We start from the raw sequence: 16,700 nt of genomic DNA, 5'->3' as shown, positions 1-16,700 counted from the left end.
GTTGTTTTCAAAATCATGGACGGGCTGGATCTGGTAAATGGGGAGAAACTGTTTTGTAAAAGAAACAAAAATGACAGGGCACAGTGTAAAAGTGATTTGCAAAAGTGATAATTTTCACTCAGAGTAGCTGGGGTTGGGAATGCCTGACTGACATATTAATAAGCAAGAGTAGATCACTCAGCATTCTGAGCCTCCTCCAACATTCAGAAAGATCATGACTGATCTGTATTTAACTCTACATTCCTGCATATCTCTGATGGATTCGTGATTAGCAAGAGGATGAAAAATTATTTGCATTCACTGCCTTTTGAGGAAGGGAATTCCAAAGACACTTAACACTCAGAAAAAATGTTGCCGTATCTCTGTCTTAAATGGGTGACCCTTCATTTTTAACTATGACTCCTAGTTCTAGATTTTCCCACAATAGGAAAATCCTCTCCAAATCCACCTGATCTAGCCTCCTCAGGATCTTACATGTTCTAATTAAGTCACTTCTGACTTGGTCTAAACTCCAGATGATACAGGCTTGGCTTATCTAACCTTTCCTCAGAATGCAATCCAGTCATACCAGGTTTTAGTCTAGAAAAACACCCATTTATTCCTAATCTCTACATCCTGTTAATTTCCTGTTCTGTCTATGCCAATACTTTAATCCCCTACATATTAAGCTTTTATTTTCCACACTAACCTTTGGTGTGGCACCTTATGAAACATTGGGCGGCACGGTGGCACAGTGGTTAGCACTGCTGCCTCACAGCGCCAGAGACCCAGGTTCAATTCCCGCCTCAGGCGACTGACTGTGTGGAGTTTGCATGTTCGCCCCGTGTCTGTGTGGGTTTCCTCCGGGTGCTCCGGTTTCCTCCCACAGTCCAAAAGATGTGCAGGTCAGGTGAATTGGCCATGCTAAATTGCCCATAGTGTTAGGAAAGGGGTAGATGTAGATGTAGGGGTATGGGTGGGTTACGCTTCGGCGGGGTGGTGTGGACTTGTTGGGCCGAAGGGCCTGTTTCCACACTGTAAGTAATCTAATCTAATCTAAACCTCTGGAAATGTAAGTACATTATATTTACTGGCTTCTCCTTTATCCATAGCACCAGTTACTTCTTTAAAGAACTCAAATAAATTAGACAGACCTGATGTCTGTGTAACATTAGCTCTGCCTGATTTCCAGTCTTTTGATAGGGGGCTAATTCTCTTCCCACAGCATTACCCCCTCCTCTTTACCTCACCCTCTTTTTCACTCCTGAAGCATCTTTCCTGTCCCTTCTCTCTCAAAACCCCTCTCCCTGTCTCTCCCCTCAACATCGTTCTCTCTACCACTGCGTCTTCCCACCCCCATCGTTCTCTGTCCCCTCACCATCGCTCTCTACCTCTGCGTCTTCCCATCCCCATCGATCTCTCTGCTCCCCTGCCGCTTTCCCCACCCATCACTCTCCCCCTCACCATGCCCGTCCCCTTTCTCTGTCCCATTTGCCCCCTCAATTCTCTTACTCTCCCTTCCCACCATTTCTTTCACCCCCCACTGAGCTCCCTCTCCCCAACAACAGTGTCTCTCTATGCACTGCCCACCCACATGTTTTTCTTTCCCTCCCTCTCTCACTCTCTCCCTCCCTCTCTCTGTCTCTCACCCCCACCCCATTCTTGATCCACCCACCTACTCTCCAATTAAACCTGTTGGACTATAACCTGGTGCTGTGTGATTTTTAACCTTATTCACCCCAGTCCAAACCATGCTATTCCCACACACTCCCTTTCCATCTCTTCTCACCCTCCCCTCCTTTTTTCTTTTGTTTATCTATCTTCTTCTTCTTCTTCTTCCTTTGCTTTCCTTTACCCTTCTTCTCTCCCTCACACCAACCCCCAACCCCCTCCTTCCGGCCGGTGACGGTTAAACCGGAAGTTGTATCGGGGGGCGGGGCTTCCCTGTGGTGACGTCGGCGGGGGGGGCGGGGCTGATCGGCGCCAGGCTGAAACCGGGAGAGAGCGAGAGACATGAGCAGGTGAGAGGGGGAGGGGGGAGTATATACCGAGAGGGAGAGCCCCCCCCCCGATCACAGACCGCGGGGGGGGGGGGGTAACGGACAGGGTAAATAAATCACCCACGGTGGGGGGAGGGGGTAAACCGGGATAGGGGCCACCACATCATCACAGCTCGGGGCAGGGGCTGGGTAAACCCCTCCCCCTCCCCCTCCCCCACCCCCACGGGATACAGATCTCTCCCCACACTGGGGGATCAACCGAGATTAGAGACACCCCCCCCCCTCCCCCCACTACATCACACCACACTCTTGGGGGGGGGGGGGGAATAAATGAGGATAGAGGTCCCCCCCCCCCAACACTCAGTGGGATAATGGGGATAGAGTTTTGCCCCCCAACACTCAGGGGATCAATGAGGATAGAGTCCCCCCCCCCCCCCCCACCACACACTAGGGGGATAAATGAGCATAGAGTTCCCCCACCCAACACTCGGGTATAATGGGGATAGAGTTTCCCCCCCCCCATCCCACCACCACTCTGGGGATAGAGTCCCCCCCATCACTCGGGGGATAAATGGGGATAGAGTTCCCCCCCCCCCCAAACACTCAGGGTGATAATGGGGATAGAGTTCCCCCCATCCCACCACCACTCTGGGGATAAATGAGGATAGAGTTCCCCCCCCCCCCAACAAACACTCAGGGTGATAATGGGGATAGAGCTCCCCCCATCCCACCACCACTCTGGGGATAGAGTTTCTCCCCCCCCCCCCCCACCAATACTCAGGATAAATGGGGATAGAGTTCCCACCACCACTCGGGGATAAATGAGGATAGAGTTCCCCCCCCCCAACAAACACTCAGGGTGATAATGGGGATAGAGCTCCCCCCATCCCACCACCACTCTGGGGATAGAGTTTCTCCCCCCCCCCACCAATACTCGGGATAAATGGGGATAGAGTTCCCACCACCACTCGGGGATAAATGGGGATAGAGTTCCCCCCCCATCCCACAACCACTCAGGGAATAAATGCGGACAGAGTTTACCCTCCAAGGTGGGAGATAAACCTGTATAAGGGCCCTCTCCTGGTGAGTGATAAACCAGGTTATGGACACATTCCTGAGGGGAATTAAGCCAACGTAAGGACCCCACTGGGGAGGGGATGACTGTGGTGTGGGATAGACCAGCGTGGTGGTTGATGAGAGTATGAGGGGACACCATGGGGGCTGAGATAACTGAGAGGAAAGGGATGGGGATACTGGGAGAATAGGTCAGGGGCAAAGACTGGAAGACAGTGGGGCAGGGAAATGGGGAATTGGGAGAAGTGGGTGAGTAGGGAGGAATAGAAATAATAGGGGACAGATGGGATGTGGAGTCAAAGAAGAGGGAAGTGACTGGTGGTGTTTTGAGGGGGTTGACTGAGACTGGGGAAAAGAATGAGGTGGGGGCGCGGGAGGTTGAGAGAGTGTCCATTCAGACTCTCGCTCTGACGATTTTGGAAACGGGAGAATGGGATGAGTACCTGTGCAGTGGGAGACCTTTGGGGGGGGGGTGGGGTCAGAGATGGGGACTAACTGAGGTAGGAGACCTTGGGGGTGGGGTGGGGTGGCAAGTTGGGAGAGTGAAGGGCCCATGCAGGATATTGACTGAGGGGATCAGGGCTGAGGGGTTGGCAGGGTGCATGGGTCTGCGATGGGTAAGGGAGCAACGTCAACCCTGAGTTGGCCCAGGAGCATCACCCTCCAAGGTTTGGTGAGAATATCACTTGACTGGAAACTGGCAGCTCTAGACCCGTCTGTCACTCCGTTACATCCTTCATAACCTTTGCTGCATGTTCTCCACATGCTGTATACATGCCCTCCTTTTCCCCTGTTCCAATAGTTTTTGTTTGAGTTAGAGGAAGCTCAGTAACTGTCTTCCTTGTGCTAGTATCCACTGTGTCGTTTTCTTGAAACATTCTTTCCACTTTGCAAAGTGCCTGACACAAGGTGACGTAAATGCAAGTCTTGTGCTGTGATGGTTGATGAGTAGGATGCTTTTGAATCTGAGTTGGTCCGAGGTTTGCTTGTGGTTTAACCTCCCTGTTACAATTTTAATTTAAAATACTATTTTGAAGGTGAGCTTTCCAAATAATGTCTGCTTTCTACTTTTTGCATTTATGGTGTTTGTAAGTCTTGAATACAAGTGTGTGTTTGCTCAAAATGCTTTTGGTTTTAACCATCCTATTCAAGTATGTCACTGCAAACTCATAACTATTCTTTTACATTAATTGTTTCTTAAGACTAGTTGAAGTACGCACCATCTGAAATTGCCCGGTGACTTGTTTCTATGGCTGTAGTTGGCTGCCAAGATTTGAGTACCTGATCCAATGGTGATTTTTACCATCTGTCTTCAATTTAATGGGAGGACTAGCTGATCTCATAAGTATGGTGATTACAGGTTGCTCGACCACATGTGGCAGCTGAAGACATTGAGAGCACTTAAGAGGCGTCATGCACGCAAAGGTAAAGTTTGAAGCATATGGAGAAAAAGAAGGGAATTGGAATTATTCTGGATAATCTAGAATTAGTCACATGCTGGGCTGAATGTTTCACTGCTTTTGGCACTGACTTAAGCTTTCAGGTAGCAGTGTTTCAATGTATCAGTGAGCATTGTTTTTTCTAAATGTTAGAGATTTTGTGTGTGTGTGTGTTTGGACAGTGCCGAAGGAGTCTTGGTGAGTTGCTGCAGTGCATTGGAGGGATGGTACACACTGCTGTCACTGTGCGTCAGTAGTGTTAGGAATGTGTGTCATGAAGGTGGTTCCATGTGGTGCGAATCAATCGGGCTGCTGTATCCTGTTTGGCATCGAGCTTCTCAAGTGTGGTTGAAGCTGTGCTCATCCGAGCAAGGGGGCAGCATTTCATTGGACTTGTGGATGTTGGCTTGGAGAGTTTGGGAGGTGAGGGATGTGCTGCAGAACTCCCAGCTTCTCACCTACTCTTGTAGCCACCATATTTATGTGGCACGTTGAGTTAAATTTCTTGTAAAGGTGGAGACTTTAGCAATTGCAATGACAAAGAATATCACGGGGACACTCATATTGTGGATGGTCATTTGATGGCATTTGTATTTCTTATTGGTTTTGATGAATACAGGGCAGAAGTGGGTATATGGTGTTAGGACACCCTTAACTAATGGTGGATTGGTTTGGGGAGAGGGGAGTTGCTCTTATAAATCAGAGTACAAAGGAATATGTCCTTGGTGCATCATGCATTAGTTCCTGAACCTTTTCTGATCACTAATACTGTTGGAGACTGCTGAGCTCTGCTCTGTTATGGTTTCTCCTCTAGTGGTCTCCCACCCAGTGAGGAAGCAGTTTGCATTGTGTCAGCAGCACTTCATGGCAAACATTTGTGCAAAAGAAAATTGATCTGGATTATTTGTCACTAGGATTCCAGTGAAGCATAATGTGTGTGAAATGTACATAATTTGTCCACTTGATCTGAGACAGTAACCAAGAAGTTTAATTCAAAATGTATTTGTATTGAAACCATTTTTGAGTTGTGTTGCACTAGTGCAGTGGGGTGCACTTTAGGGTGGTGTGTTAAGTTACACAAAAAGTATTGATTTAACTTTTCCCTTCCAGCATGTGTTAAGTAATGTGATTATAGCTCCAGTTCTACGGAAAAAGAACTACAAAAACATATGTTAGTGTTTAATAAAAGATCGAAAACTGACGATCATGTGATATAGTTGGTTTAATCAGTTCAGGCTTGCACTTTATTCTGCACTCTTCCTTGTGCACTTCCAGTGGTTAACAGATCTACTTGTGTACAAGCAGCAAGTGCTGGAGAAACTCAGCAGGTCCGACAGGGTCTGTGGAGAGAGAAACAATGTTAACGTTTAAAGTCTAATAGGATTATTCTTCAGAGCATTCTGAAAAATGAAGGACTTGAAATTTCAACAACTCTATTCCCCTCTCCCAAGATGCTGCAGACCTGAGTGTCTGTAGCCTCTGCATATTTTTTAAAATTTCAGATCTCCAGCATCTGTTGTAGTACTTCGCTTTTATTTGATGAATTTCTTTGTCCTTCTCCACCTTCCCAGTGCCACTGGTAAATCTTTTGCAATCTTTTCGTTTTGAAATGTTTTATAATGACCCTTTCCATTTTAGGCTATATTATGTTCATTTTCCCTCTGGATTATCTACGTTATAGGACTCAGAAACTGATCATTCGGCCTAGCTAGTCCAAGCAAGTGTTTATGCTCCATTTGAACCTTAAACCCAACTTTTCTTACCTACATATAGCATCAAAATCTTTTGTTCTCTTGTCCTTGAATACTTGCCTGGCTTTCCCTAAGTGCATCTCTACTGTTCACATCAACCATTCCTTCTTGTAGCAATTACCCACATTCTTTAGGTGAAGTTTTTTTTCTGGGAGGAATGCGAAGGCGCTGTTTAATGATTATTCTCCCGATCTTGTTCCATTCTCGTTTATTTCTGAATTTGATTTGCCGTTTCCCAGTAATGCATTCCTTGACTTTGCATTGTTGGCTTTTTTAAAAAAAAAAGTTGCAGTAAACTGCGTTGGCCCGATCATGGAATGTGGGCACCAGTAGCAAGACCAGCACGTGTTGCCTATTCCAGTTACCCTTCAACTCTGACATGCTAGGTCTATTTCAGAGAGCATTTTGTGTAAACCATGTGGCATTCAGGAGTCTGTTTAGCTTGGTTGACTGGATTGTTGTTTTGCAGAGCAGTGTGGTGCCGACAGTTGTGGGTTCAATTCCCATCACCGGTTTGAGGTTACCATTAAGGACTCTCCGTCTCAACCTCTTCTCTCACCTGAGGTCTGGTGACCCTCAGGTTAAATCACCATCAGTCGCTTCTCTCTCTAATAAGAGAGCACCCCCCTATGGTCTGGTAAGACTATGGTGACTCAGCGTGGAGCATTCAGGTACATTTAGGGCAGATGGAGGAGGGGAGGCAGGTTTCTTTCACCAGTGGAGATTAGTGAACAAGATGGGTTGTTTCAACAATTGGTAGTTTCATTGTCATCAACTACCTTACATCCCAGATTTATTAGTTGCATCTAGATTCCACCATCTGCTGTGATGGTATTTGAACTTGTGTGCCCACAGCCAATAGCCTGGTCTTTTCGATTACTAGTTCAATGGCATTGCAGCTACCACTACCAACTTTCCATAGGCCTCAGCTTGATAACTGTTTTCAATTTTGAACACCACACGCTAATGAGGATGTCAGGGCATTGCAGAGGATATTATCAATGAGCAATTATCATGCTTTGTTTAAACCTTATTTGCTACAAAATTGCCACTGTCCAGGAATTTACTCAAAATGTCATCAAGGATGAGAGACATCAGGAGAGACCAAAAAAGTTGGGAGTTATAGTAAGGTGTTCACCCTTGCAATGGGTTTTGTTAGACCAGCTAAGAGGAAACAATTTACACTGGTTGGAGGGTCTACAACAAGTGAACCCAGGTTTAAGGTGACTGCCAAAAGAACAATAAGGGAGGTGAGAATTGCTTTTCATTCAGTGAGGTCTCACCTAGAATGCACTGCTCGTGAAGTCTTTATTACTGTTAACCAACCTGTCTGGCTCTGAAAATTAAGTTTTGAGATGCTGGATTCTCATTTCCTCAGCTTTTAATTACTGTAGGAGATTCGAAAAGACAAAATATTTTTTAAAGTTTTCATTTATTATTTCTATATTTTGCTTCTGTCTACTTTAAGCATTCATCGTTTCCCCAGTTTATTCGACAACTTGTGCAGCGTATTCGATTTATTGAATTCTAGTTTACACTTCTTGGTTTGTTGTTCTGCTGCTTATTAATTGTCCTTCAGTGTAATTGGCTAAAGTGATGCACAATTACTTGTCCTGTAACACAGGCACTAAATGCCCTGTGCAAAACGTTCTACATTTGTGTAGAGGACTGACTGACTATGTGGGCAAATGTAAGTTTAAAGAGTGCCTGGCCTAGGTTGTGCGTTGTTCAGCAAATCCAGTGCCTTATTGCTCAGCTGCAAGTATGTGGATCAGATTAGTAGAAAATAAAATAAATCATGTTTTGGGGCTTAACAAGTGATCCTTCCTGATTAATTAACTGTTTCCTAATTGAGATAGCAAAGGTAGATAAATAAGGGCATGTCCATATCCTCAGCAAGCTGATCTCCAAATTTGCTGGTACAATTACAGCATTTAAACGGCATCTGGATGGGTATATGAACAGGAAGAGTTCTGGGGGATGTGGGCCAAGTGCTGGCAAATGGGGACTAGTTTGGGTTGGGATATCTAGTCAGCATGGACGAGTTAGACCAAAGAGTCTGTTTCCATTCTACATGTCTCCATGACTCTATATTAGGAAATCAAATTTTGATCCATAGTTATTTGAATTAAAGACTTGCTCTTTCAGTTTGAAGGCCAAAAGAAGTGCCAAGCTAGCAAGTTGTGCTTTTCTTTTAATTGAGCTAATACCTACATACATTACCATCACTCAGTCTCGGAGTTCGTGAATCTAAGCAAGATTGTAAGTAGATTAATGCAATTCTGCAACTATGCCCTTCACCTCGTTGTGGTTTTTGTTGTCGGCAAGTGTTGTGTTGGTTTGGCTGATTAGGTTTCTTTCCACGTCATGCATCCGGTATATAACCAGCACATTTTCGGGTCAATGCTGTAAGATCAGTTGGTGAGCGGTGAAAATGGTAGTTGAACGTTGATTCTCTCACAGCAATCTCTTTCCATGGAATCCTGCTTTCTGCACTCTGGTTGTTGTTGCTATGGTGATGGGGAACAAGTTACGGGGCTGCCTGTTTTCATTGTGAAGTTGAAAGGCGAACGCTTCAAGCATTTAATGATCATATCTGCTGTGAATTTCTGGCTAGGAAAGAGCACTTTTTATTTGGCAATAGGCCTTTGCTGCCTATTCACTATCTGCATTAACTTAAAGTGAACAAATCTGGAGGAAAGAATACACCACTGAAACATGAAGAACCATTCAGAGTGTTGAAGGTTAATTAATTACAAATTACATCTCCATCCCCCATCTCATTTGATTTGGAATGCCGAAATGTTTAAAGATTATGCAAATAAGGCTCCATTTTAGAATTGCAAACTAAGATTTTGACCTCAAATGTTTGAATTGTTTTAGATGTGGAGTCTTTGGATAGTGGAGCTAATTGCAATACTGTTTTTTTTAAAATAAACTTAGTGATGACCAGTGAGTTTGACCAGTCTAGCAGAGAACACATTTTCATGCTGGCTGCTGTTTTTCCTCCTTGTGGACCAGAGTCTTGCTGCATATAATCAGACAGCACTCCCTCCATGCAGTACCGTGTTACTCCTGTGTGTGCAGAGCAGCTGTGCCATTTTGGAAAGAAATGTGACTTTGTTCTGAAAATGGCCATTTTGTATAAAGGAAGGTTTCAATTGTTTCAACCTGTCACAGATTTTCTGTTTCCTTTCTTGTGCTCTTAGTCCAGGCGTTTCTCAACGTACAGAACACAGCATCTTTACTAAGGGCCTTGTATTTCTGCCAAATTCCAGTATGCAGTGCAGGAAACTGAACAAATTCCTGATCTTAAAAAATAAACAGCTCTGTAATTTAAAACAGATGGGTTTTGATTCATTTTCTTTTGCAACAGCAATTTATATTTACATTGCACCTTTCACAAAATAAAACACCCCAGAGCGATTCACAGGAGGCTTCCCAAACCGAATCAACTCTGAGCCACGTCGGACAATGTTTGGTCAGGTGGTCGCAAGTTTGGCCAAAGAAGTAGGTTTTAAGGAGTGTGTTAAAGGACCGGTGTGATATATCAAAGCAGGGAGGTGTGGGTAGATGTCCCAGAGCCTGGGGCCTCAGCAACTGATGACGTGGCCACTAATGGTGGAGCAGTTAAAATGGGGGATGCTGAAAAGGCCCAACTTAGATGAGGCAAAATTTCTGGGAGCACTTTGTCTGGAGGTTAAAATGGAGATAGGGCAAGGCCGTAGAAGTATTTGCAAATTTTTAAAATCAATTTGTATCTTGACCAGGAGTTGACGTTGGTCAGTAGAGACTGTTAATAGATGGATGGGACTTGGGGCAAGTTATGTCATACACGCAGTAATACTAGAGGGTGCAGTTCCACCCAATCAACCTGGGATTTATTTACATCAAAGATCTCGAGAATTTAACTTTTTAATTATTACCTGAATGTAATCTTATCCCCTCTCTTCCAGCTCACCTGCACCAAGGATTGTTTATAATGGGAAGCGAAACAATGGACCTCGCTCTCCGACTAACACTGCCCCACCGGAGATTTATACTCCAGCACATGAAGAAAATGTCAGATTTATACATGAAGGTACATTGAGATTGATGTGAAGCAAAAAGACATCCCAAAGTGCTTTACAACCAATAAAGTACTTTTGAAGTGTAGTTGATGTTGTAATGTAGGAAACAGCAGCCAATATGCGCACACATTCCCACAAACAACAAAAATAATATCATCTGTGTGACGTTGATTGAAGGATGCATTTTCTTAAAATAATGCAGTGAGATCTGCCATCCTTACCGGTGAGAGTTAAGAATGGTCTCAATTTAATGCTTTATTTGAAAGATTGCACCTCCCCCAGTTCCTCAGTACTGACACTGGAGTGTTAGCTTTGAGATTTGCAGTTATATCCTGGGCTGGGTCTGGAGCTCTCAACCTCCTGATTCAGAGGCTTGTATGCTACCAACTGAGTCTCAGACCCTGGCATTGAATGTTCATTTACGAATGAGAGGATCGCTATCTCAACATGAAGTTGTGATTTTGTTTTCCTTGTCTCTCCCTTCCTATTTGACCTATATGCTGCCCCTTGACAACATAATACAAAAGCACAGCCTAGCTCTACCACACCAATATCCCTATCAACTCTTCCATTGTATTGGATGAGCAGACGTTCCCTCTAATTAAATAATGGGAAGATCAAAGCCTTCAGTCTTCACTATAAACTCTGATCCCAACTCCATTGTTTAATTTTCCTTGGCAACCGCCTCAGGCTGAACCAGGTTTTTTGCAACTCTAGTGACATATTTGACCCTGAAGTGAATACATAACCATATATTTGCATCACAACTAAGATTGCTTACTTTCACCTCCGTAACACTGTCTATCTGCCTTAGACTTGCTCCTCCTTCAGTTCTCCTGTTGAAACCCTCATGCATTTCTTAGTTACCTCTCGACTTGACTGTTCCAATGCTGTCAAGCGTGCGGTGCTGGAAAAGCCCTTCATCAACCCGGAACGTCAATTTTCCAGCTTCTCGGATGTTGCCTGACCTGCTGTGCTTTTCCAGCAGCACACTCTCGACTCTTATCTCCAGCATCTGCCGTCATGCTGAGGTCATCCAAAGCTCTGCTGCCTGTTTCTTCACTTTCACCAAGTCCTGTTAACCTGCCACCCTGTGCTTGCTGCCCACATTGGTTTCCGTTTAAGCAACGCCTCCATTTTAAAATATTCATCCTTGATTACAGTTCCCTTTGTGACACTGCCCATCCTGTCACATCCTGCAGCTTCAGTCCTAAATCTATGAGCTCTCTAATTCTCCTGTGGAGGTGCTGGTGTTGGACTGGGGTGGACAATATCAGAAGTTACACTGCACCAGGTTATGGTCCAACAGGTTTATTTAAAATCACAAGCTTTCGGACCATTGCTCCTCAATCAGGTGAAGTCGGCGAAGGAGCAGCGCTTTGAAAGCCTGTGATTTCAAATAAACCTGTTGGACTGTAGCCTGGTGTCATGTGACTTCTGACTGACTAATACTGATCTCTTGAAAACCCCCAATTTTAACTACTCCACCATTGGTGGCAGTGCCTTCAGTTGCAAAGTCCCTAAATTCTGAAATTATTTCCCTAAAGCCCTCTGTTTCTGTACCACCCTTTGCCTTTTTAAGATGCTCTGAAAAATGTCCTTATTTTCTGTAGCTGTTGGTCAACTGCCCTAATAGATTCAGTGACAGGTTTTGCCTTGGGGCATTTTATTATGTTAAAGGCCTATCTTCTGCACCACGGGGTTGTTACCATATCTTTAAAAGGAAAGTGCCCTGTACATTCATCTCAAATTGTCAAATATCATAAGATACTTCAAAACTCAACATTATTAAGAGGGTGCCAGTGATTCTTCACGCTTGTTGTCACGTTGTTGCAGTCTTGATGTTGGATGCATGGTATAATTCAGTTCTTTCCCTGAATCATGTCTTTTGTAATTCCTTCTAAGTTAATGAGCAACAAAATCTAAGTTTAACTTTACCATAGTAACTAGCACTTGGATTCTCAACTCATGTGAATATTTAAGTATTGTATTTATAAACAAAATTTGGGCTTCAGCTTGTGAGAGGAATAGTATTCCTGTCTTGGCATGAGGTGGTGCTAAACTGCAGATTGGAAAGATCTTTTTGTGGGGGTGCAGCAAAGTCATAAACTCATTATTTCCAAAAAGCAGCTTTGAACAGTACCTACACACTGGAGATAAAAAGGAGAGCAGGGTGTGTGTAGGGTTATCCCACAAGAGTAAATGAATATTGGATCCAGTTATTAAGGGCATAATAGTTGTCTGCACTCCCCTTTTCTCTCAGCTGTTGTATAGTCTAGTTAAAAGGACTAGAAGGGAGTTTTCCTCATTATCTCCTAAACTAAAGAGTTTAGGACACAACTCCCTAGATCAAGTAGATAGTCTTGTTCACTTCAGTATTATAAGTGGAAGTGAATAGTTCAACACTAGAGATGATTTTTGTTAAAGTGTATATTTTGTCCGATATGTTTTAGAATTTGTTCTCAGCCATCTGGTAATGACAGTAGTCCCCTGCTGACAAATTGGCTGGAGCCTAAACTCCTCCAATGTCAATATGCACACCATTTTCCCAATGGGATGTGGTGTTCTTTTGTTCTTGGATATTTGGATTGGAAATTAAAGACATTTGAGTAAAACATATTCGTGTGTTCTTACTGGCGAGAGAACTGCTATTAATTTATTGCTGAGATCCTGCATTAGTAGAATCCTTATTTTAAACCATGCTGTGGTTTCTTCAACAATTAACAATAAGAACTAACAGCTGGCACCTATGCTTTAGCCTGCTAATGTCATCTTATGTTCCAAGCTTAATGTAAAAGATTTGGCAACTTGCATATGAAATCATGTAACATATCAAGTTATGTATTGATGTATGAATGCTGAGAAAAGAGTTTCATATACAGAACTGTTTTTATCTGGAGAATTCAAACCAAATATGCTTTGTGACACTTATTTACATTATCTACTATTCATCAGCTATTGTGTTCCAAGGGGTCTGCTTGAACTTTGAATACCTTCTGAGTTTGTAATGCACTGTCACAGCTTTATAATCTTACAGGGAACCTATGAACTTACATTGCCTGTACTTGTCTAAAGTCCTGAGGGCTTTGATCACTTGTAAGCTTTGATGTTTTCTCGATAAAGCATCTTTGTTGGCTTTGGAGCATCTTGTGCAAGTACAGCTAGTGCATTATAGCTTGACAGATGTACGGCTCGATTTCTCTATTTTGTTTGTATGTGCTATTGGATAAAGCTTAGTTATTAATGGATTTGAAGCATGGAGCTGGGCCCTAGCCCTGGCCACACTGCTTCCCAACAGTGAGATTGTTTCACTTTGGGTAGCAGCTAGCAGTAGTGGCTTCTTTGTTCAGATAGTATGGTTTCAGTGATTACCCAGTGCAGAAAGTTAAACTTTACCAGCAGAACAGCTTCCCTGTTTGAAATTGTAGGCTCAGTATTGAGATGTTGCAGGAACCTAACTGGACTGCCCCATTAAAATGAAAGCCCTACATTTGTGATTTCATAATTTGCATCTTGACTCCCTTTTTAGCTAGGGCAATCTTTCAGTGACATCTTTAGTTTTTAACCGTTGGATGAAGTAAGGCCACAAATCATTTTCATTCAGATTTGAGACAAAAACAGTTGTAAGTGCTGTTCTGTGGTTAGGTCTCCATTTAGAAACAAAAACAAATCACTGTTCTTGTAGTTAGTAATGATTTAAATCGACAGAGTTTTGTATGGTTAAGTAGTGAGTGCAGAAAGGCAAAAGTTCAAGATTTTCTGCTGCGTTTAAAGTTACTTTGGAAATTACTATGTTGCTGTGAATTTAACCTGAATGCTGTTATTCATCTTTTTAACGCGGGGACAATCGGGGCTGAAGGGAGGGAGGGTGAACACAGTTTTTTTTACCTACAGCTCTTTTCTATCTTACCCCAGCCTGATGTCTGATTGTGGTTTGCAGCTTGGCAGTGTGTGGAACAGGAACTGAGGAGCCAGCTGACAGGAAATGAGCGAGGCCCTGTCCAGTACGTAGAGAAGAATCCAAATCCAAATCTGAACAGTGAGTAATGAAATGGTTGAGAGGGGTGTGGGAGGTCTGAGGGTAAATTTGACCATGTAATTTGGAAGTTTTTTTTGTAAAAGGTATTTTTGAATTAAAACAGTTTTCAGAAAATGTTTGATACCTCCCCTATCTAGTGTAATAAGTTTTAAAGAAGATCTTTCAGTAATGTTTTGTATTACAGTGCAGCTAAAATTGTTATGAAAAGTAATTCCAAACTAGGGATCATAACTATAAGACATTGTGGAGAAATGTCTTTACCCAGAACCATAGGGGGCAGATAAGTTGAATCGTATAAATGTGTTTTGAGGGAAAGCTAGAAAAACACATAAAGTATCAAGAAATAAAAAGATAATCTTCCACAATTAGATGAAACCAAGTGAGAGAAGGCTCTTGTGGGACATAAACACTGTTATGGATTAATTGGGCAGAATGGCCTCTGTAGTAAATGGTCTGTAATGTTGATACCTGGATTCAGAATTCCTACTCCTTATCTCAGATCCTTTTGGAAAACAAGGTAATCAATTTTGGCCCTTCACGATTATCCAAAGTTCTGGTACTGGATATGAAGAGAATGTTTCCTCTCGCTGGGAAGAGCATAACTAGATGTCAATAATATCAGATAGTCACCAGGCAATCTAATTGGAATTCCAAAGGAACCCCTCGATCCAAAACATGGTGAGGATGTGGAACTCACTTCCACAGCAAGTGATTGATGTGAATAGGGTACATGGATTGAGGGGAGTACCGGGTTCTGATAGTGAAAGATGGGATGAGGTTCAAATGGACCACAAACACCAGCACAATGGCCTAGTTCTGTGACACATCCAATGCAAAGCCACCTGAGACGCTGCAGCACAGTGCAGTGAAAGAATGCTATTGGCTTCAAGCTGTGCTATTTCTTCTAATAAGAGATACTTGTTTAAATACACCTGACTGAAGTTTATTCGAGAGAAACTTTGGTTCCACATAAAACTCTCAGATCATAAACTATAATCTCTATTTTCAGTATTCAGTGATCCCTGTGTATTAGCTACAGGGAGTGGAAGTCGATCCAAGGTAACACACCTGGCAATGACATTTGAATTGAGTTGGATTTGTTTTGCCAGGCAAAGATATTGTTGACCAACCACCTTGGAACGTGAGGGATGGATGACATTTGGGGCTGGAATTCATCATCTTTGACTTCACACAGCCCTGCAAATGAATTCTCTGAAGAGTGGAGTGGTCCTAGCTGTAAGCTGTTACTCTTCTTCTACCAAGGCGCTGAGAGTTTGTGCTAGTTCAGCCTAACACTGGGTCCATGTGTTCGCTGGGAGTCAGTGAATTTCTCAAAAGTTTGGTTTAGAGTCTTTTAAGATGACTTCTAAAATCAAAAGGAAGAATTGTGGATCGAACTGTGTGCTGAAATTAGACTGTAGGTTTCTGAGAGTAAGGGCAGGTTATGATGAGCAGTGCACACCTGAAGGATTTATATAACATGTTCTTGATATTTTTACAGTTACTGGGTGACCTACATAGTTCTAGCTTCTTTCTGTGCTTTATTTCCACTGGTGTCACACTCATGTGGCTTAGAGAAACATAGATTATGAAATCCTATTTTTCAGGTTGTCTGAACTGTCTAGTCCATCAAAGGTTCGACTTGTTGCTGCAAGTTTTAGCATTTTACTTGCAAATAATTCGACTGCTATGCAGATAGGTTGCGATGGAATTTTAGCACTGACTGTGTGCAATTGGATTCTATTGGTATTGTTCAAAATCTCTGTTCTCACAATAACAATCTCCTTGTTTTTATGCAATTAGCCTTTATGTTTACAAATGGTATTCAACACTGTGACATCATCACTTGCACTGCTTTTGGTTACGTTCCCCAAATTTAGTGAACGGTTGGTTTTTGACTGCTGCCATCCAGCCATTTAACAAAAACAAAGCAGTTTTTAAAGTAACACTGTGTGCTATCATCATTCAATTGGTGAATTGCTGTAGGACCTTATATTCACATCCAATTTCATCTTCCCCTAGGTTAGATACAGAGTAGAGAGTGATGATGAGGCTGACAGCACATAATTGATTTTTTCCTTTGGCCCGCCTTAAATGAGCATCTTGAACAACCTACATGACAGCAGAGATGTTGAGGAAACCATGACCCTTGAAAGATCTAAATTAGAAACTAAAAGCCCTGGCCCCCAAATCTTCCAATAGGATTGAAGGCCTCTGGCCTAACTTGCTTCACTATGATACACCTCCAGACCCAGAACAAATCCTGTCAGGCGCACACTCTTGGTATTTTAGAGGGAAGTTTAATTTTCTAATTTCAGGCTTTACGCTGATCCGATTATTGTGTGTAT

At 43.0% G+C, this 16,700-nt stretch overlaps 1 protein-coding gene across 1 annotated transcript in view; it reads left to right on the top strand.

Moving 5' to 3' along the window:
• The first annotated feature begins 1,930 nt into the window (after nt 1-1,930).
• mcrip1 (MAPK regulated corepressor interacting protein 1) overlaps nt 1,931-16,700 on the top strand; it is a 29,898-nt gene continuing 15,128 nt past the window's right edge. Inside the window, exons 1-3 of the mRNA XM_072558807.1 lie at nt 1,931-2,000; nt 10,200-10,324; nt 14,254-14,352. Coding sequence (XP_072414908.1) covers nt 1,993-2,000; nt 10,200-10,324; nt 14,254-14,352 — 232 coding nt within the window. The 5' untranslated portion in view covers nt 1,931-1,992. The remainder of the gene's footprint in view (nt 2,001-10,199; nt 10,325-14,253; nt 14,353-16,700) is intronic.

This window comes from Chiloscyllium punctatum, chromosome 39, assembly GCF_047496795.1.
Source record: "Chiloscyllium punctatum isolate Juve2018m chromosome 39, sChiPun1.3, whole genome shotgun sequence".
NCBI lineage: Eukaryota > Metazoa > Chordata > Chondrichthyes > Orectolobiformes > Hemiscylliidae > Chiloscyllium > Chiloscyllium punctatum.
Note: the sequence above shows the minus strand (reverse complement) of the source record. Positions and strands in the feature narration are given on the sequence as shown.